The sequence below is a fragment of the Leptonychotes weddellii genome, chromosome 11, assembly GCF_054177405.1.
Source record: "Leptonychotes weddellii isolate Sample4059 chromosome 11, ASM5417740v2, whole genome shotgun sequence".
NCBI lineage: Eukaryota > Metazoa > Chordata > Mammalia > Carnivora > Phocidae > Leptonychotes > Leptonychotes weddellii.
The window spans coordinates 6,654,728-6,675,696 of record NC_138379.1 but is presented as its reverse complement, the minus strand read 5'-3'; the positions used below and the strand labels follow the sequence as shown (position 1 = coordinate 6,675,696).

The 20,969-nt window shown below is 62.7% G+C and overlaps 1 protein-coding gene across 5 annotated transcripts; it reads right to left on the bottom strand.

The window, feature by feature from the left end:
• Positions 1-1,259: 1,259 nt before the first annotated feature.
• On the bottom strand, positions 1,260-19,981 carry CDC42BPG (CDC42 binding protein kinase gamma). Of its 5 annotated transcripts, none has more exons than XM_081797830.1 (37): positions 19,700-19,981; positions 16,975-17,066; positions 16,810-16,893; positions 16,345-16,440; positions 15,892-16,040; positions 15,251-15,344; positions 14,835-15,035; positions 14,458-14,706; positions 13,948-14,027; positions 13,060-13,157; positions 12,890-12,970; positions 12,512-12,600; positions 12,228-12,407; positions 11,829-11,921; positions 11,566-11,687; positions 11,417-11,489; positions 11,077-11,183; positions 10,874-10,988; positions 10,507-10,655; positions 10,342-10,430; positions 9,998-10,050; positions 9,806-9,904; positions 9,658-9,717; positions 9,269-9,374; positions 8,903-9,036; positions 8,658-8,797; positions 8,485-8,566; positions 7,521-7,737; positions 6,881-6,943; positions 6,168-6,767; positions 4,840-4,937; positions 4,675-4,759; positions 4,428-4,548; positions 4,189-4,306; positions 3,860-3,983; positions 3,642-3,730; positions 1,260-2,605 (listed from the first exon to the last, which is right to left on the bottom strand). In XM_081797830.1, the coding sequence occupies exons 1-37, from the start codon at positions 19,857-19,859 to the stop codon at positions 2,549-2,551; spliced, it is 4,647 nt and encodes a 1,548-aa protein (XP_081653956.1). In that variant the 5' UTR covers positions 19,860-19,981; the 3' UTR covers positions 1,260-2,548. The 5 variants fall into 5 exon arrangements, with proteins under 5 accessions (XP_081653956.1, XP_081653957.1, XP_081653958.1 ...); XM_081797831.1 differs by having other exon boundaries at positions 3,642-3,727; XM_081797832.1 differs by having other exon boundaries at positions 9,806-9,901.
• Between the last annotated feature and the right edge of the window lie 988 nt (positions 19,982-20,969).

Below are 20,969 nucleotides of genomic sequence, written 5' to 3'. Positions count from 1 at the left end.
GAGAGAGAGTGAGAGAGCACAAGGAGGGGGAGGGGCAGGCAGTGGGAGAAGCAGGCTCCCCGCTGAGCAAGGAGCCTGAGGAGGTGCCCTGGGAGAAAATTAATTTTTTAAAAATGTGGAAATCTTTTGGATAAATCATTGCTGGGTGTCTGGGAAGCAGCATTTCCCCAATTTGGAGAGGATGGCTGCGGGCCTTAGCTTGCAAGAGGTCTTGGCGTCCCTGCCCCCTCTCTGGGGTTCTGCATCTCAGTGGGCAGAAGCAAACATTTCCAGAGTGGGCTGAAGGCATTTTACACTCAGTGCACCAAAGTCTCGCCTCTCGCCAGAACCTCCCGTGAAGTGGGTTTTAGGATCCCGCATTTACAGATGAGAAAACGGAGGCTTAGAGAGGTCAGATAACTTGTTCATGACTGCACAGCTAGACTAGAATTCAGGTTGTGTGACTCTCAAGGCTGGAATTCCCTGGGCACCCTCCAACTCCCATCCCCAAGCAGATGTGACACTGGGGCCCCTTCTTGGTACTTTCCCCAGTTTAGGGCTGGCCATGAGTCTCAGGGCACAGCCCTCAGCTCCCCAGGCCTGCCCTGATCCCAGAGTCACAGGCTGTACCCTCCTTCCTCATGCACCTCTTGGGTCCTGCTCAGTCAGGGACGCTTGAGCTAAGAACCAGTGAGGGTCCTCCCACGCCTACCAGCCTGGAGTGCTGGCACCTGAGTGTGCCCTACAGATCCCGTTCTACCTTGCTCCACCCAGCTCGGTGCCCCCAAGGCTGCGCTGTTCCCGCTGTTCCCAGAGCTGCAGTGACCAGGCTCTAGTGTCCTTTGGCTGCTGCTTGTGTTTGGACGAAGGGAGGCAGGAGGTGGAGGGAGGGAGTTGAGGGAGGTATGAGGAATTTATTCCTGGGCTGGCTGCCTTTCTGCTCAACCACAGCCAAATCCTACTGAGAGCCACAGCGACTGTCAGGGGCCACCACTGCCTCTTCCTGCCTGTGGGGGCTAACAGCTTCCCACCCGCTAGGGCTCAGGAGCACCGTCTCTCCTTGGTGGGCTCTAGGACCACTGCCCACACTTTTGTAAACCGTCCCTTTGCTGTTGAACTGTCCTCACCCCCATTTGCATGTGTCATATGACTCCTGAAAGTATGGGGGAGACAACTCAGTCTGTAACTGTCCCTGACATCCCTGTTCCTCCCTCCATCTCTGGTCTCCGCCCCCCCATTTTCTGAGCCCCAGGAGGACAGATCCAGGCAGGGAGGCCAGCAGCTTAAAAAGTCATCTTTATTGGTTTCTTACTGCCTCACAGAGCATCAGGGTCAATCCCTCCTGGGAATATGGCATTTGAAGAGATAAATACTTATTTTGCCCCCAACTTGTCAGTAGAGGAAAGTTTAATAAAAATAGTAATATAATAACAATAATAATGACTATGACCAATAATAAAACGCCCCCTATGATCCCCTAATACACAGGTGGTTGAAGCTTTGAGAAAAAGGACCATCCCCCTTTCTGGGAGGGGCCAGAGTGTGCCTGGAGACCCTCCAGCAGCCCCCATCAGGTGCCATTTCCCACCAAGTAGCCTTTATAAATACCCTCCCCATCCCGTCCCTGTCTAGGAATGATCTCCCCCCTGGGCGGATTAGATGCAAGGTCAGTTGGTTCTCAGGGCCCCTCTCTGTTCCCAACCCTGCCAAGCTCCTCCCCAGAGAGAAAGGCCCCTATCAGTAGTGCTCTCCTCCCGGCCCCCCTCGGCTCTCTGCTCCTCTTCACTGCTCCTCCTTTATCCCTCTCCTCCTCTGGATGCCTCTTCCCTCCTGCCTCTTCCACTCCTTTTCCTTCCCCTTCCCTCTCCTACTTCCTTCACCCACATCCTCCTTCACTTACAGCTTCCCTGCTCCTTGTCTATCCTCCTTTCCTTTGAAAAAAAAATATACATATTTTTTATTTTTTAAGTAATCTCTACACCCAACGTGGGGCTTGAACTCACAACCCTGAGATCAAGAGTCACATGCTCTACTGACTGAGCCAGCCAGGCGCCCCATTCTCCTTTCCTTTGGATCAGACTCTGTCTTTCCTACCTTGACCCTGAGCAGAGACCGCGATATGCCCCAACTTGGCCTCACCTAGAGGCTACACAGTCCACAGCCAAGAGACCCCACATTGTTCCCAGGGACCCAGTCCTTCTCCATCCTTCATCCCAACTCTTGCTTGCAGGCCTTCTGAGGCTTGGCACGGGAAAGGAGAGCTTTGGCACAATCGCCCTTGGACTCCAGGGCAGATGGGCCCCCAGCGCAGAAAGGGGGCCATTCTATTCCCAGTAGCTAGCACAGATAGGGGCTGGGAGCAGAGGGGAAAGGCAGGATAAGGGCTGGGAGTCAGGGCCCCCAGGTCCTGGGTACCCAGACCAGCCTCCGAGTTGCTCTCCAACCCAGGCCCTCCCTGAGTCCGAATTTCCACACATCCCGGGCCAGCCGGAGCATGGCATTCCTCAAGCTCTTTGCTCGTTTCTGTCTCTCGGTCCTGGGATCGGGGTGGGCGCTGCCAGAGGGTGTGTCAAGGGGACCCCTCTGACTCAGGGGCTGGGGGGAGGCTCCGGGGCCGTTCTGACACCTGGAGGGGAAACAGAAGGAAGGACTCTTTCCTTACCAGACCAGTGCCCCCCAGAGGCCTTCCCAGGACCCATCACCTCCTGCATCCAGGCCCTTGGAGGAGGCCAGATGTGAGGTGGGGGTGGGGCTATAGATGAAAAACCCTGGGAACTCCTACTCAACCCTGGAGCCCAAATCAAAGTCCCTTTGTTCATTTACTCTATTCTTCCTCGATCAACAGACACGCTTTACTCTAGGCAGGCAGAAGACAAACTTGACCCTCGCTATCAGGGAGCCCACAGTTGAGGGAGGAGGACTGGCATCGGAGGAAGACCATAGCACAGAAGGACTGACAAGGAGGGGTGGAGGGAAGGGCACGGGCCCTAGGGAGGCTGGTGGCTGCCAGGCAACCAGGTGATCTTTGGAAAAGGTGATATTAGTGCAGAGCTTTGAAGGTGGCCTGGATGTTAATGAAAGGGCATTCAAAGCAGGGGGGACGTCAGGGGCAAGAGCCTGAAGGTGTGAAAGAATATGGCAAGTCCCAGGGCTCTGAGTGGCCTGGTGCGGCTCCACTGGGGATGGCAATGGAGAAGTGGCCTGAGGGTGAATGGGAGCCTTCCCAGCTCCTCTTATGTCTTCCCCGTCCCCAGCCAGAGTGGACTCTCCTCTGATCCTTCCACCTCAGGTTGGGCCTCTAAAGAGTTGCTCTTCTGTGGCACTCTCCCCATGTGTCAGGTACCCTGCTGAAGTCATCATCACCTCATACGATTACCACTTCTAGAATAATCTCAAATAATAACCTTATTTATAAGTGAAAGAAGCTGGACATCTCGCCCAGGGCCACACTCCTGGGACAGTCAGAGCCAAGATTCCCACCTAGGCCGACCTGCCTCCAGGCCTCTGTTGGGGCCCACTGTGGGGACAAGTCTGCTTCTCTTAGGATCCAGGGCAGGGATGGGCCCAGCTTGTTCTCTGGCTTCAGGTCCCAGCACAGGGTCTAGCACAGAACAGAACTACCTGTGCTTTTACACGGGAGGGGAAAACCCCCATCAGCTCACCTGTATCAGGGAGTCTGCGGGGCTCAGAGATCCCTGGGGGCAGGACACGGACTCGCTGGACAGAGATGTCCAAGGCTTCCTCTTCACTGCTCCAGGAGCAGGATGGGGGGGGAGGGGAGGGAGACACAAAAATCCAAGGTTAAATATGAGGGGCCCAAAGGGGGTGGAAACTTTGGGGAGGGACTTGGAGGCAGTGGAAGCAGCGGGGTTGTCCTTACTGGCGTCCGCGTCTCCAGCGAGCCCGTCGCTGCCCACAGAGGCTGGGCGGCGCGAAGCCTCCGAGAAGCTATGCGGACGCTGGGGGCCGGAGCCGCGGGTACCTCGGCCCTTCCCTTCTGGAGCCTGTTGGGGGACAATGCAGAAGGGCTGGGACCGGGCGGCGCACCATCCCAGGGCAAATGAACCGCAGTGGGGCCCCCAGCCTGGACGTGCTGGGGTCCCGGGTCCGAGGTAAGCAGAGGGCTGCGATCGGCTCAAGCGCGTCAGGAACACCGGTGATTGGCTGAGCCTCACTAGGGAGGCTTGTGATTGGCCCCGGAGAACTCACCCGGGGCAGGTCCCTGGCGCTGGGCTTCCCGTCCGTGGGGCCCACGTGCACCAGGTGGTTGAAGTTGGTGGGCGGTGAGATGAGCTTGGAGCGCACAAAGGGGTCCTTCAGCATCTCCCTGCGGGTGGAGGGAATATGGGGGGAGGGGCGGCGCAAGACACCTCCTCGGCCCCCTCCCGAAACGCCCCCGCCCCCAAGCCTGGGAGGCCCCGCCCAGCTGCCGCATCGCGCACGCGCACCTGCGCCGCTGCTGCCGCTGCTCCTCAGACACGCGGAAGAAGAAGTGGCGCTTGCTCTTGGTGCGGAACAGCTGGCGTAGGCTGTTGTCAGTGAGGTCGGGGATGTCGAACTCGTCCTTCTCTGTGGGAGCAGCAGAGAGCCGGACGGTGCTCCGAAGTCCCCAGGGCCCGTCCGCTGGAGCTCAGGGTCACACATCCACACGTGAACGCACACACTCCGTACTCGCTTGCACACGCACGTCCTCACCTGCCAGCCGGTTCCTGAGGTAGGTCAGGCGGACCTTCTCCGTGCCAAAGAGGAACAGGGAGCCCTCCGGGTTTAGGGGTCGCACCTGAGGCAGCAGGCACAGAGGTCAGCCGTGCTCCCCGACTGCACCCCGGTGCAGGGCCCGGGGTCTGGGCAGGCCCTCACCTTCCTGAGTGGCACCGTCTGGACCCATTCTGCTTTCCTTACATCAAACACATCGATGGAGTTCTCGCTGAACACTGTCAGGTAGGGGGCTGCATAACCTGCGGGGCAGGAGACCCGCATGTCAGGCACCTCCGTGGGCTTGTTGGGAACCGCCCCCCCTCCCCCCCCCCGCCGCGTGTCCTCCTCCCTACAGTAACTTCCATGCCCAACCGAAGGTCCTTCTGAAGACTCCAGGTTGCCCCACCCAAGGTCCATAAGGAATCAGAGATGACAGCCATGGAGCACTCGCTCGCTATCTGGCATGCCAGGCAAAGTTCCAACCACTTGGCAGACGTTTTCTCCTTCACTTCTTAAACAACTCTGGGCAGGTTGTACTTATCACCCCTAACTTACAGATGACAGAATGGAACCCCAGAGCTAAGTAATGGCCAAGGTCACCCAGTGGTGAGTGAGAGCTGGGAATTAGCCCTGGGCAGTCTGATTCCAACTCCTACAGACGAAGTCTCTGCTACACCCAACCCACAGGCCCAACCCCAGAAGAGCCACTGCTTATGAAGGGAGCTCTGTCCCTGTCTTCTAGCTTGGACGCCATCTCACAGTTACCTCCTCCACTGCCCTGTTCATTCATTCATTCAATCATTCATTCCTCCAAACATTCATAGCCCCTAAGGTGTGCTTCCCTGGGCTGGGTGCAGGATGGGATGAAGAAACCAGCCCCAGCCCATTCCGTAGGCCCCCACTGTACCAAACCAGTCATTAAAAGAAGGTGCGAAGAGCAGTAGGGCAGAGGTCTGCACACAGAGGTGGGGGAGCAAAAAGGAACAAAGGACCAGCAATGGGGGAAGGCAGGGCAGGGAGCATGAAAGCAGTAATGACAATGGCAGAAATCATGGTGGTCATTTGCGGAGAGCCTACCAGCTCCAGGCCCTGAGCTGGCACGGCAGCTGGACTTGGTTAAGAGTTTGCCTGGGGGCGCCTGGGTGGCTCAGTTGGTTAAGTGACTGCCTTCGGCTCAGGTCATGATCCTGGAGTCCCGGGATCGAGTCCCGCATCGGGCTCCCTGCTCGGCAGGGAGTCTGCTTCTCCCTCTGACCCTCCCCCCTCTCATGTGCTCTCTCTCTCTCATTCTCTCTATCTCAAATAAATAAATAAAATCTTTAAAAAAAAAAAAAAAAAGAGTTTGCCTGGTACAGGAAGAACAGTTTAGGCGGGGGGAAGAGCATGAGCAAAGGCCTGGGAGAGGAAGATCCGGTGCAGTCCACTGAGGGCAGAGCAGGGGCTGGTCAGGCAGGAGGACCCTCCGCAGCCCGGCCCTCTGCAGGCCTTACCCCAGCCTGTGGGCACTGCTGGCCACAGCAACTCGTGGATGCGAGACTTGCGGCCGGCGCTGTCCACATAGACCCCCGCAGTGGTGAAGAGCAGCAGGAACTCACTAAGGCTGAGCTCCACGGCACCCAGCGCCTCGCCCAGGCCCCCGCGGGACGGTGGCAGCTCCTCGGGCACCAGACCGGCCCCTAGCGCTAAGGGCGCAGCCTCGTTGAGCAGCGGGTAGAGGGCGAAGGCACCAGCGGCTCCCACGCACAGCCGGTCGCCCAGCAGCCCCAAGCTCTGCACAGGTGCGGGTGCCTGCAGCTCTCGGATGCGGCGCTGCCAGGGCCCCGGGCCTGGGCCCAGCTGGTAGCAGAGCACCTGGCGCTTGACGGCTACACAGAGAACGGGGGTGCGGGCCTGCAGGATGCACCCGGCTGCCAGCACCTGGCAGCCTCGAGACTCGGGGATCTTGGCACCCACCACCTCCGCGCTCTCCAGCTTGGCCAGGGCGAAGAGGCGCACGCTGGGGCCACGGCCACACAGTACGACCAGAAGGCCCGCCGCGGGGCTCACAGCCAGCCGCTGCACCCGCCGGCACTCGCCCACCTGGAAGATGTCTTCGGGGTTGGCAAAGGGGAGTGTCACCAGCAGGTGGGTGAAGAACAGCCCCATGCCCATCCTCCTCTGGTCCCTGGGGCTGGCCCCCACCCAGCTCCACCCTGGCATGTACCATTCCTATGCAGGTGGATCACAAACAGCCCGTCCTCGGTGCCCAGAGCAAGCCGGTCCTGGTCTAGTAGAGGGAGGAAGAGAATCAGGGGTCAGGGAGCCCATCTGGCAGCCGGAGACGAGGCAGCTTGCCTGTCCTTGCTGAGCCTCAGTTTCTCCTGAGGACATGGGGATGGCGATCCCAGCTCTCCAGGGCAGGGGCTGGCTCAGGGCCGCGGCCAGCTGCCCGGGGAAGCCAGGAGGCACTGCTCCCTCACTTCCTCATGGAGGTCCCGCTGAGCGCCAGGCTCCTGGACGACCACAGCAGCCCCACAGGAGGTGGTGTGAGGCTCCCCTGTGGTCTCCCTGCTGCCAGTAAGAAAGCCAGCACGGGGAGCCCTCATTCGTCTCTTGCTAAAAGCCTTTGCTCTTTTCACTCACTTAAGATTCTTTGAGAAAGCACAGAGAAATGGAGTGGCAGGAGCCAAGCCCCCGGCCCCCCGGCTCAGGCTGCCCACATAGCCATGCCCAGGGGAGGCTGGCGTCCGTAATGCGGAGCGTCCGCAGCTCGTGGCTGTAGGGACTGGGCAGGGACCCTCCCAACAGGCCCAGACTCCTCCCCGGAGCCCGCCCAGGGCAATGCCCCTCAGCGTGCGGCTCACCGATGACAGCGGCGCAGAGCGCGTGGGGCAGCAGTGGCAGCCCATTGTCATAGGCTTCCTTCAGTGTGTACACCGGCCTTGGCCTTGGCCGCGTGTCCAGCAGCAGCCGCTGCAGCTCGCCCAGCACCTGCAGCCAGCGCTCCCGCTCGGCCTCACTCTCGGCCAGCAGCAGCACGGTGCACACGGCGGGGGGCACGGTCAGCTGGGAGGCTGTCACCTGTGGGCAGGGACCCAGGCTGCAGGGCTGTGGGCCGACAGCCGGCCATCCCCTCCCTCCGCCCTGGTCGATGCCTCTTAGCACCAGGTGAGCGGCCAGGTGCAGGGCCAGAAGCTGTCTTACAGCAGGTGATTCGCCAGACAGGACGGTCAAACTGTCCCACCACCAAGGCCAGAGCCCAGAGCCAGTGCCGTGGTCGGGGAGGGACGGGGCATCGTGGAAACACACAGCCCCAGGCCGACAGTGAAAGATGACCTCCCCGGGGAAGAGACATTTCTGCTGGAGCCCAGGGGGTGAGTGGAGTAACCAGGAATGGTCCAGGCTGGAGAGAGGCTCGGGGGCGGCCTGAGCCAAGCAGAGCAAACAGGATGGGAAGGGTCCGTGGTTACAGGGCACTTTTGGAACTGGAGAAAGCGAGCCGTGTTCCGAGCAGAGAGAGGCTCCAGAGGGAGGCGGGGGAGGCCCACAGGGTCAGAAATGTGAAGCCTCAAGGCCACGGTCAGGAGCACCCTGAGGGTGATGGGAAGCCACAGAAGGGTTCTAAATGAGCAGAACACGGCCAGCTTCACAAACAGAAAGCAAACCGCACTGTGGGATGGAGGCTACCATAGCTGTCCTTGTGGAGGTGGCGCGGGGGTGGGGCGGGGCGTGGAGAGGGCAGCCACGGAGAAGGACATAGAGGAGGGTGGCTGGAGCAGGGCTGCGTGGAGGCAGAAGGTGGCCCGGCCCAGCCTGCCTGGCACTCACCCTGAAGATGCGGGGCAGGTCCCTGGACTGGGCGTGGATAACATCAGAGGCCAGGACCGGGGTGGCTGAGAACTGGGGGTCCCTGGAGAGGCCCATGGAGTTGGTCAGAGGTCACAGGGCCCCTGGCCGCCTCCCCCCACCGCTGCAGCCCTTCGCCCCTGCCGGGCACCCACCTCAGATCCAGGGCCTGCAGCAGGGCCCCGCTGGCCGGGCTGAGCCGTGGGTCAGGGGCGTCAAACAGGAGCAGGCGGGAGTCGCTGAGGGCCGCGAACACGCGCTGCCAGCCGCGCCGGACACCCGAGGGCCGTGGCACCTGCGGGGGGGGCAGGGGGTAAGGCAAGCACGGGAGGGCCCGCCGGGCTCTGGGCCCCGCCCGCGCTGGCCACCCCCGCCTCCTCCCCGGCCAGCCACCGCTCACCGACAGGAAGCCCTCGTAGGCTGTGCCCGTGCCCGTTTCGGGGTGCACTCCCAGGGCTGCGTGGAGGAGGTCAGGGGGCACAGGGCAGGGCGGGGCCTGGGGGGCACACGCTGAGTGACAGAAGTAGCCACAGGCTGTGGGGAAAGCAGGAGAAGCCGGTGGTGTGAGCCTGGGTGGGGACAGCCCGGAACCAGGACTCTGAACTCTCACCAATTCCCCCATCACGTGAGAAGAAACAAAACAAGAGAGCAAAATGGAGCAGCGGGAAACGAGCTGCAGAAAGTCGAGGTGTGTCAAGATCAGGGCCGTCTCATTCCTTCCACCCAGGGACGGGAGGGGGGCGTGAAGGTGGGGTGGGGGCCTCACCGTCACAGCCTAGGCCCTGGCGGCCCAGGCCCAGCATCAGCGAGGTGCAGCGGAGACACTTGGTAGGGGATGGGAAGCTCCGGGGCCGCAGCGCGTGTGAGCCAGGCTGGGGAGGTGGGACACGCCCGTTACCTTCGCCTGACCGTGGCCTCCCAGCGGCCTGCATCCCACCCCCGAGGCCAGCCTGAGGGGTCAGGTGGGATGGGGGAATGGGCCCGTGGCGTTGTGAACCCAGCCCCAGTGAGTCTGTCACAGCACTCAAACTCACTGCCACCGTCCCCCGTGGGCTCTGCCAGCCATCATGCCCATGGAGGGACCCAAGCAGGTCCTTGGAGGCCTGGCAGAATGGCTTGGTGCCCCCAGCCTGCTCCACCCCTCCAGGTGCTGACCTTTACAGGAGGACCTTCTGCAGGGGCGGTGGGAGCAGCAGGTGCTTTGGGGAGCACGGCCTGGGGGTAGGCAAGCAAACAGGTGAGGAGGGCACAGGCAGCCGGTGGGGCCCAGCCCCCCAGACGCGGGACTCCCGCCTGTCCTCACCCCCAGGCGCAGGCTGCGGCGGCCCTCTGGCCTCAGCTCTGGCTCCACACCAGGCCTCAGGGCCTCCCCTGAGAGGCCAGGGTCCTTGGCGGAATCCTTCTGGGGAGTGAGATGGGGCGTGGTGGGGGGAGTCAAGGCCCCTGTGCTTCTCCTCAGGACTCCTCCCAACCAGCCTGCACGCACAGTTCTTACCTCTGAGCTCCGGAGGGACAGGAAGGGAATCAGGGAGTTCGAGGGCTTAGTGTCTGCAAACAGAGAGCACAGGTCACTGGAGGTGGGTCCCTGGCCCAGCCCTAACACTCGTTCCTGAGCAACTGGGGGCCAGCAGGAGCCTCAGTTTCCACCTTGGTGAAATGGAGCAATGACTGCAGGCTGTGGTGGCCTCCGTAAGTGCCGGGTAACAGTGGGGTAAGCAGCAGAGTCTGGAACAAGCTCTTGTCTCCACAGCCCTGTAAGGCCGTCGTGGGCCCCCCTTCGTCCCCATGAAGCTTGAGCAGGGGCCCCGCTCCCAGACAGGCAGGCAGACGAGCACTTACCCCCTGGGCCGCGGGCCACCAGTCCCTCCCGCAGCGCAGCCAGTTCCTGCTGCAGGCCCTGGTTCTGCTTCTCGGCCTCCTGCAGGCGGCTGAGGGAGGGAGAGCTCGTCAGAGCCCCCCGCAGAGGTCCGGAGCCCCCTTTGCAGGGCCTGCCCGTGCTCTCACCTCTCGGCCTGCAGCTGGGCCTCCTGCATCTGTGTCAGCCGCTCCTGCAGGCTCTGCTTCGCCCGGATCTCGGCCTCCAGGGCCGACTGCAGCTCCAGCCTGGCAGAGGCATCCATCTTCTGCAGCCGCCGGGCCTTCCACTGGTGGTCCTGGTGGCCAGGGGGCGCCCAGATAAGGGGCTGCCTCAGAGGCCCCTTCCACCCTAGCGCAGGCCGTCCATGCCACCTGGCCAGACTCAAAGCCCTAGACTGGCCACTGACCTGCTGTGAGCTCAGGCAAGTCACTGATCTTCCATGAGCTCGGTGTCCCCGCCTGCCGAGTGAGGCTCCTAGCACGCCCACCCCCCAGGGTGTTTGTAGGGGCTCACCAGCGGCCGGGGAGGGAGCGTCTGGGTGCCCACGTTCCGCAAGGACTCCAGCTCCTCGGCCATCTTGGTGGCCAGGGCCTGCAGGTAGCCTCTTGAGCTCTTCTCATCATTCACCCTGATTGGGAAGGGGGCTCAGGGTCCTGGCCTGGACCCTCGGCCCCGCCTGGGCCCAGCCCCTCCCCCACTAGCCCCTTGGCCCCCACCAGCTGAGGATGTCCGCGATCTGGGCCTCCCAGTTGCTCTCCGTCTCCCGCCGTTCGCCCTCCAGCTGCTGCTTGCTCTGTTGCTCCCGCTCCAGCTCTTCCACCAGCTGGGGGCCAGGCGGGAAGAGGGGTCAGTCCCCAGGGGCCCCTGCACGCCCCGGAGCCCCCTCTGTGTCCACCCTAGTTTACCCACCGTAGCTCACCTGCCAGCTGTGGGTGCTACCGGGCTGGGGAGACCGCCTGCTCTGGGACCCTGGCAGCTCGGACCATCCACCCGGCCAGCTCCCCACCCCTGCCCCACTGCCTGTCAGTCTGTCCGCCCTCCATCCGCCGTGCTCACCCGCTCCTGCTCCAGGCTCAGCCGCCGGTTCTCTTCCTGTAGCTGGCACAGAGCCTCCTCCTTCCCACTCAGCCTGGGGAAGAGAGGATGACTCGATGATTCCCAGCACAGGCCCCCCTCCAGTCCCCCACCCCGGCAGCCCAACTCACCCGCGGCCCCAGGCCTGCTCCAGCTGCACACGCAGGGCAGCCACCTCCTTCCTCAGCTGCGCTTCCTGAGGCCCGCCCTCAGGCAGCCCCGTGCCATTGGTCTCAGAGGCTGTGTGGATGGTCTTGAGGACACAGAGAGGGGTCAGGGCAGGGGCCTAAGGAGCTATGGCCCACCCCTCCCAGGGACCCAGGTGGGGCCCTCAGGGCCCTGAGTAGGTTGGGCCAAGGGAAGTGCCCCTTGGAAGAGGGTAAGACCTCACTACCTTGACCCGGAAAGATTCCTTCTCGAGACTTCGCTCCCTCTGTCTCTGGAGCTGGGTCACCTCCCGGCAGAGGGTGGCCACCTGGGCCTGCAACTGTGACGAGGCATGCGGGCAGCCACTGCTGACCGTGTCCACCCTGAGCCACTCCCCCGCCTTGCCACAGACTCTGGGGTCTGCCGGCCACAGCAGGAATGCAGGCAGTGAACCTCCAGCCGCGCCCCCCCCCACCCCCCGCCAAAATGCATCCCCTGGCTCGGGCCTCGGTCAGCCACAGTGGGGCCGCAGAGGCGCATGGTGTTGCCAGCCCCGAGGCCTGAGCTCCCTAGGCTTCCTCCAACCACCCTGGGGGGCCACAGGGGCAGGGCTCTGCCGCTGTCCCCACCCGCCCCCATCACTCACCCTTCTGCTGCTGTCCTGGGCTTCCTCCAGCTGGGAGCTCAGGGCCTGGGTCTGGCTGGCTGTGGCCGCCTCTCTCTCCTGGGCCTCCTGCAGCCTCTGGAGAAGGTCCTCCTGCCGCTCCTGGGCTCTGCGGAGCTCCTGTGCCTGCCCCCGCAGCCCTGCCTGAGCCTCGGCCAGCTCCTGGGCAGCCCGAGAAGGGCGGGGAGGGCAAGGCCTGGAGTCAGGGCACGGACCCCCTTAGCATGGAGCCCTGGGCCGCGCCCCGCACCTCACCAGACCCTCACCCGGACGAGCCGGTCTCGCTCCTGCCGTAGGTCGCAGTCCTGGCCCAGGCTACCACCCTCCGTCTGGGCCTTGCTGTCCCTCGGTGTCTCTGCCAGGAATCGTCACTGAGGCCCACACGTACTGACGGCCTCAGCCAGACACGCCGTGTGCAGCGGCTCACAGAACCCCCACCACAGCCCCGGAAGTGGGTCTCCTTGGCCCATTTTTCTACACGTAGGTTCAGAAAGTTTAAAATACTTCCCTGAGATCACACCTCATATACAGAGTCGGGGCGGGACTGGAATCCAGGTTGGACTCAGGTGTGCTGGGGAAAGCTGCTCAGCCTCTGGGGCGAGCATGGGGGAAAGACATGGGGTGGCATCGGGGGGGCGGGATACCTGACAGCCTGCCCTGTAGGGTCTGCACTTCCTTCCGTAGGCGCTCCAGCTCCCGGTGGTCTGAGGAGACCTGCAGGGCCTCTGCGGAGCGGGGGCACCCGTCAGTGAGTAGCTAGTCCAGCAGTAGCTCCCGGGTCAGACCCACCCCGGCCCGGCTGGGGAGCCCGTACCTTGGAGCTTCCGGCTCAGCTCCATCTTCTCCTGCTCCAGACAATGGAGCTGCTGCTCGAGGGCAGCCAGCTGCTCAGAGCGGCTCTCAGGGCTCGGACTGGGGACAGCAGGGCGACCCATGCTGGCAGAAAACCCTCCCCCGCAGAGCCCGCCATCTTCCCGCATCCAGTCGTCCGTTCACCCAAGAAACAGCCTCTGTCCGCCAGCTCTGTACCCAGCCCTGGGCTCCGTGCCGGCAGAAAAAGACCAGCCTGGACCAGACCCCAGCCCAGGGCTGCGCCCCAAGGTCCCCCAGACCCAGGTTCAAGCCCCAGCCCTGGCCCTTTTGAACAGTCACCTAACATATCTGAGGAACACCTCAGTTTCCTCACAGGCCCTCTTCCAGGGACTGGCACGAGGACGGGGAGATTTGGGCCAGCTGGCCCCATGCCCAGCACACAGTGGCGCTCGGAGTGCGGGTCAGACGCCTTTGCTTGCACATCAGAGTGCCTTCTCAGCGCAGTCTCAGGCCAGCCCCTCGAAAGAACTAGATCACCCGACCCAGTGTAAAATCGGCATAAAGAGGCATAAAGCGCAGCTCAGGGACTTGGAGGGGCCCGTCTAACTCTAGGCCTCTAGTTCTAAGTCCAGGACATTCTCAGCCTGCATGGAGGGTCCTCTAAGGGCCAGATGCTGGGATAGGACCCACAGGGGGCATAGGCAGGGCTCCACCAGAATCTGAGGACAGGGGAGGTGTCTTCCCGAGGGCTCCGAGCACACTCCTGGACCACCTGTCACAGGCAGGCACCAGGTAGGCCATTCAGCCTCTTTCCCGGGGTCCCAGCAGGCCACGTGCCCAGTGTACTCCAGGCCAGGCCTCCCTCTAGGTATGTGAGGACGAGACTCACCTGCCCGAGGTGTAGGTGAAGCCCACGAATGGCAGGTGGTGGCCGGAGAAGGCTCCGTGGCAGGGTGGTGGGAGGGTCCCCTGCAGAAGGAGGGGAAGGAGTGTCACTCTCAACAGGCAGGCCTGGCTCCAGGCTGAGGCTCAAGACCCAGGAGACTCCCCTGGGACTGGGAGTGCCGACCTCCTCCTGCTCAGAGGGAACCGAGGAGGGTGACGTGGCCCCCACCTAAACAGACCACAACTCCCACAAGTCCTTATGGCCACGGCCTCCCAGGCGCTGCTAGGGTCTTCTTCCTTATAAGACCTCTGGTTAACAGGATGATACTTAAAGTCCGAGGACCTCCATCCGTTAAAACCCACCGCGGTACAGGTAAACCCGCTCAGGTGAACCATAATGCCCGTGAGCCTCTGGGGTGCGAGGGCCTCATCCTCCACCCAGCAGCTGCTCTGGAGAACTTCTGGGGGGTTCCCACAGCCAGCAAGGGTCAAGGCAGTGGGACCCACTACTCACCGGATGGTTGAGGGTGTCGTCGTCCACATCGAAGTTGGAGGTGTCCATGGGCCCACGAAGCTCGGGGATGTAGGGGGCGGTGCTGGTTGCCAGTCGCTCCCAGTCCACGCCTTCAAAGAAGGGGTGGTTCCGGAAGTCGTCCAGCCCCCCACGACCCAGCCGCCCCTCCTGGCGGCACAGCAGCTGGCGGATCAGGTCCCGGGCAGTGGCCGGCACGTCAGGCACGTCTGAGGGAAACTGCAGATGGTCCTGCAGGCCAGGGGGAGGGAGGGGTGCAGGTGGGCACCCAGGACCCCACCGCCACCTGCGGCTGTCCCAGCCGTGGGGGCTCAGGACTCCTGCTGCCCTCCCAGAGCCCCAGAGCCTGGCAGCCAGACCTCATGGTTCATGATCTTGCCGTAGGTTTCCACCAGGGATTCAGCATAGAAGGGCGTCTCCCCAAAGAGCAGCTCGTAGGCACAGACGCCCAGGGACCACCAGTCACACTGTGGGCCGTAGTGGCCTTTGCCTTCCTCCATGGCCTGCAGGATCTCGGGGGAGATGTAGTCCGGGGTCCCTACTGCCACTGACGAATCCACCTGGTTGGTGGGGGGGGCGGTGAGGACGCCATGAGGACAGCCTTGGGCTTGGCTAGGCCTGATGGCCCCTCACCAGAGCCCCCGGTCTGGCCCTGACACCCCCCCTCCCTCAGGCTTAGCCAGCCTGCTGACCCCACCTGGGGCCTCGACTCAGTCCCTCCTTCCCTTGGGAGCTCTCCGGGCCGGGTGCCCCTGCCCTCACCCTGGGGCCTTACCATACCACTGTTGTTGAGACGGAGGCATGAACCGAAGTCAGCCAAGCGGATGTGACCGTTCATGTCCAGCAGGACATTGTCTGGCTTGACATCCCTGGAGGAGCGCAGGGGAAGAGGGGCTTGACCCACGGGTGTAGGTGTGTGTTCAGGCACATGCCTGGATGTGAGTACATGGGCACACGCAAACACCAGCATGTATCTGCTCACACGTATTCCCATGACCATACGGGAACAATGTGTGTGCATGCATGTGGCGGGGGGCCGGTGGCGGGGGGGGGTGGAGGCTGGTGGCAAGGCCTCCTGGCTCTCAAGAAGGAAGAAGGTGGTTAGATTGGGAAAAGCGACCCGTAAGGATGATCTTTGGAGGCAGCAGGGCACGCCGGGGGTTACACAGGAGTCAGACTTCCCGGGTGAAAACCGCTAGCTGAGTCACCTCAAGCCAGGTGCTTACCTAGGCTAAGCCCTGACTTTCTCACCTGTAAAGTGGGGACAAGGGCAACCCCGATCACATAAGGTTTTTAGCATGAGGATTCAAAGACATCGTGTATACGAAGCACCCAGCATAGGGCGTGGCATGTGGTGGGTGCTCAGCAACTGTCAGCTGTCCCCAGGGCAGTCAGCAGGTGGGTTGCGGGCCCTACCTGTGGACGTAGCCCAGCTGGTGCAAAGAGTGGATGGCCAGCACCATCTCAGCCAGGTAGAACTGAGCCAGCTCGGGTGGGAGGCGGTCCTCAAAGCGGCTCAGCAGAGTGAGGAGGTCCCCACCAGCATAGTAGTCCATCACCAGGTACTGGATGGTGGTGGAAGGGGGGGTGGGCAAGAATCAGACGGGGAGGGTAGGGGGGTACCTGTCCCAGGGCCCTGCCTCCTGCCCACCTCCCCATGGTTCTGAGGGGTTCTGGGAAGGCGAAGAGTGTCTCCCAGCAGCTCTAGGGTCGCCAGCTTCCAGCCAGAGCTCAGGCAAGGGCTCCAGGCCCAGCAGCTGGTGGGGAGTGGAAGCCTCGTGGTTCCCATAGGAGGGGTCTCTCTCTCCTCAGACCCAGCATCTCCTTTGTCCCCAGGCAACACCCTCCAACCTTGCCGAGTCTCCTCACCAGGTACTCGTCATCTTGGAAGGCATAATGCAGAGCAGTCACCCAGCGGCTGTCCCCCTTCACCAGAACGTCCCGCTCCTCCTGGAAACAGGCAGTCTGCAGCAGGTTTGGGGAGGAGAGGGAAGGATGGGATCAGGGCCCAGGAAACCCTCCTCCCCAGCTCACGGGATGAAGAATAAGTAAATCTAGGAGCTGGGACTGAGGTTGCCTGTGTAAGCCAGAGCCTGTGCTCTCTGGCTCTGGGCCTCAGTGTTATCATAAGGAAAATGGGAACTACGCTAGCTTCTAAGAAAGGCTTATCGTGCGGAAGCAATAGGGGAGGTTGGCAGTTGTTGGGGTGGGTCCTCTGCGGGCTCAGCAGCCTCTCCTGCCCCTTCCCCAGAATGCCCTGTATGCCCCAGTGGCAGCACACCCACCCCCTGTCCCTTGGTAGGGTGCCCAAGTCCCATCGGACCCCAAACTGACCTCGGCCCTCTTGAGCATCTCCCACTTGTGCAGCATTTTCATGGCAAAAATCTGCCCACTGTCCCTCTGCCTCACCACGGCGACCTGAGGCCATAGGGAGCACCGGGGTCAGCTCTGCCCAGGTGCGAACCCCATCTTCCCACCTACCCCATGCCTTTTGCTCACCTCCCCGAAGGCCCCTCGGCCGATCACCTTCAAGATCTCGAAGTCATCTCTCTGCAGCCTCAGCTCTTTTACCTTCGCTACGAAGGGGCTGGCTGAGGGGCACAGAGTAGGGCTCAGGGAACCCACAGGGAGGGCCCTGGCTCCCTCTCTTGCCTGAGGAAAGTAGAAGCTGCAACCCCCAGGAGGCCAGAGCAGGGATGGCCTCCCCAGGGGTGGCCTCTGGTCAAGTTGCTAAGAGTAGGAAGCACGGAAGGTGGGGTCTGGGCTTTGCTGACCACCTGACCCCCAGACCTCCTGAAATCCATGGTTCCCTGGACCCGCATCCCCAGACTCGAGGCGGTCTCAGTCCCAGGGGCTGATGGAACTTGTAGTCCTTCCCAGTCTGGGGTTGACCCTGGCTGACCAGGTCACCCTGAGGAGGAAGGGGATACCGTTCCCACCCTCAGCTCACAGTTCTTGGCGCCTAGCAGGACCAGGCCTGTGCCTGTCTTGGGAAACTGGACGGACAACATTCCTTGTCCCCAGAGAGGCTTCCCTGCCACTGGGAGCTGTGAGCCCTGGTCTTGGGACCCTACAGGCACAGAGGTACCTGGCTGGGAGTAAGGCCTGAGGCAGCCCCGGAGGACAAGTCACACAGTGGTTCCGCAGGGTTCCGGGAGGACAGGCTTTGTGCTCCCCATGTGGGGCCTTTTCTGTCTGCAGGCATAAATAGGTCTGCCCACATTCTCACAAGACTTAAAAACGGAGCCAAAAAACCTTTCCCTGGTGCCTGATGCTGGCACCTGAGGGAGCAAACACTCAAGATCTTCTCCAGGCCTGACCAGCCCTACAACTCTAGGCCCTGCCTCCCTCTCTGGACTTGGCTTTTATCTGAGCAAGAGCCTCCACGTCTCCCAGTCCCTGATACTCCCTTGAGGGGCATCTCCAGCCACTCCCAGGCCTTTTCCAGGCCCGGAGAAGCCACAGGCCTGGGGAGGGAATTGGAGCCTGGAAACTCAGGGAGGCAAGAATGACGGGTGGGAGGTTGGGGGCAGCTGCAGTCTGGCTCCCTGCCTCAGTTTCCCCCTGCCAGCAGGTAAACTCCCTGCCAGCTGGGCGGGTCTGTGGGTGGGACAGAGAGCTGCTCCACAGGTTTATCGGGCAGAACCCCCGCAGCAAGGGTGGTGTGGAAACTTCATTACAGAAATTAATTGTCTCCTTCCCAGGCCTGTGTGTGCAGCTGGGAGGAGCAGCCCAAGGCCTCCAAGGGGGAACTGAGGCCAGGTGGCTACCCATCAGCCGGACAGGAGCCAAAGCCAGGGGCCATAGTCAGGAGGATCACGGTCCCCAGGACAGGCTGCCCAGTCCTCTGGCCTTGCCGCAGGGGACGGGGGCTCTGGGCAGGAGCGGGGACGAGTTGGAGCAGGAGCTGAGTGAGTCACTGCCCTGCCAGTTACCTCGGGAGATGTCAACAGACAGGCCCCCATGCTGGGGTCCCAGGCGGAGACGCCAGAGGCTGGCAGGGAGGAGCACATGTGTGTGCAAACACACACACACACACGTGTGCGTGGGCGTCACAGCGGGTGATGACAACACGGTCAGATACACATGAATAAGGTGCAGAAGTGCCAGGGAGAGCGGCAGGCACCGGAGGCAGGGGCTTCCTGGCTGCCCTCACCCTGGAGGACAGGGCTGGGCTGGGGGCTAGCTCACTGGAATGTCTTGCAGGCCCCCAACCAGGGCAGGCCAGGCCTCGTGCCGGCCCAGAGCTAAGGAGTGCCAGGAACGCTAGTCACCCACTGGGCAAACACTGGCCTCGCCCCACCCTCCGGGCCGGGCCCCTGTGCCCTCCCCCCACGGCCTGGCCAGACATAACCAGGAGGCCTGGGGCTGGTGCCGGGCCGGTGTCCGCACTGGGTTGAGGGTTGCCCCAGGTCAGCCACTTCCGGTGACTCAGAGGAGTCAACCAGAAGGGGTGCAGACCCACCTCCAGCCAAGCCCCCCTCCGCGGCCCTGGGGAATAGACCTCAGGAAGCCTGGCCAGCGACCTGCACAGGGAAAGGGGCTGAGGTTGGTTCCTGTGTCCAGTTTGGGGTGGCCTTGTATGCCGAGAGATGGAAGTGTCTGTGTGTGAATGTCTGCAAGTGTGCGATCCCTGTGGATCTGTGAGTGGAAGTAGAGAAGTGTGTAACAGCCAGTGCGGTTGGGGTGGTGTTCACGGTGAAGTGTGGGGCTCCCCGGATCTCTCCTTGAGCTGTGATTATCTCAGCGTGTCCGTGTGATATGGGGGAGACAGAAAGCGCGTGTGTCAGTGCGGGAGACACACAGGGGTCTGCATGTGTGCCTGTTTGTTCTTCAGGGTCATGAAGTATGATGTGTGAGTGAGGAATCCCTGACGTGACTCTGTAGCCCGTGTATTGTGTACCTGAATCTGAAGTCTATACTTGGGACCAAGCTTGTGTGTCTGTGTAAGTTGTGTGTTGTGTACACGCGCCAGCTTCTGTGCGCGGGAAGGAGTGTGTGTGTGTGTCTGAGGCAGGATAAGGTGTGCAACTAACTGAGAGGGCCCAAGGGGTCGGGCGGCACGAATCAGGGCCGGTGCGGGCTCCGCGCGGGGAGCCCGTGGGGGTGCCGCTCCCTGCGGGAGGGTCTGTGGGCGCAGGGCGCGGGGGGGAGAGGGTCCCGGCGCGGTGTCCCTCGGGCCGCCCCACCTCGGCCCCACCTCGGTCCCGCCCGGGTCACTCACCCCAGCTCAGGAACTGCGCCACGTTGCGCTCCCGCCGGAGGGGGGCGCTGCTGAGCTCGTGGTGCAGCCCCAGCAGCAGATCCAGGAGGCCGTCGAGCCCGGGGCCACCGCCGGCCTCGCCCCGCGCCAGCCGCTCCAGCGCGCGCAGCCGCCGCTCCATGGCTGCGGCCGGAGCCCCGCGCCCGGGCTAGAGCCGGGCCTCCCGCATGCCCGCCCGTCGGCCCGTCCGTCTGTCGGTCCGCGGGTCGTCCGCGAGTCCTCCCCCCGCCCCTCCCGCCCTCCCCGCTGTCACCTTCCTCGGCTGCCGCCTGCGCGCCCACACCTGGGCGCCGCGCCCCGCCCTCTGCCCCGCCCCTCGACGGACGGGCAGGTGAGCGCCGGCCAATGGGAGACGCGACTGGAGGTGAAGGTGGGAGGGCGGAGGCGCGCGGGGGCGGAGACAACCCTCGGCCAGGAAGTGGGGGGGCGGGCCCCGAACAGTAAACTCCTGGCTGGGCTGGACAAGGGGGTCTTCCCGTAGGGGCCCGGGAAGGTTGCCTGGATTTCCGCGCGGCCCCAGACCCAGCCGTACCCGGCCCTTCGCCGACCCCTAACCTAGGTAGGGGATGCCCGGGGCAGTTCGGCTTCCCTCGCCCGCCCTGGGACAGCGACTGCCTCTCCCTCAGGTCAGGGAGAGGGGGCTGGAGACGCCCGCGGCCCCGGAGCCGGATGGGAGTTGTAGTCCCCTCTCTCCCCGGGATGCCCGCCGCGCTTGGCACCCCCCCCCCCCACTCCCAAGGGCTGGCGGGGAGAACCTCGGTAGTTTCAGATTTCATTTTATTTGTATCGTTACAGCCGACTTGGGAGAGAGGTAGGTGAGGCGGGGATGGTTACACCCATTTGGCAGATGGACACACTGAGGCTTGAGAAGGACGAAGGTGAATGGAGAGGCTGAGGGTGAGGAGGCCCCGCAGCTAGACCCTGGAGTGGGGCTGGGCTGGCAACTCCACCACAGGCTTTTCAAGCCTAGGCGGGAGCAAGGCCTGCGGCCGGCCTGGAACATGAGAACCAAGGAGAGGTGGAAGCTGGGCTGGAGGAGGTGGGCGAGTGGAGGTACTGATTCTATCCAGTGGCATTTCTGATTTCTGCCCAGCTGGAGACAGCTGGGCTGGACCGGACGCCATGGGACTGTGGGTCTGTCCAAGAGGAGGGAACAAAGGGTGGGGCATTTTAGTGGCTTTAGACAACAAATTCTTCCATTAAAAGATCTCTTTGGGGTTTTGCCTGCCCC

Bases quoted from the DNA above. Each gene is read 5' to 3' on its own strand.
- CDC42BPG (XM_081797830.1), bottom strand. From the start codon at position 19,859: ATGGAGCGGCGGCTGCGCGCGCTGGAGCGGCTGGCGCGGGGCGAGGCC. The intron at 12,601-12,889 runs GTATCCCGCCCC...GATTCCTGGCAG, and splicing joins CCTACAGGGCAGGCTGTCAG to AGACACCGAGGGACAGCAAG. The intron at 9,905-9,997 runs GTAAGAACTGTG...CTCACTCCCCAG, and splicing joins TGTCCCTCCGGAGCTCAGAG to AAGGATTCCGCCAAGGACCC.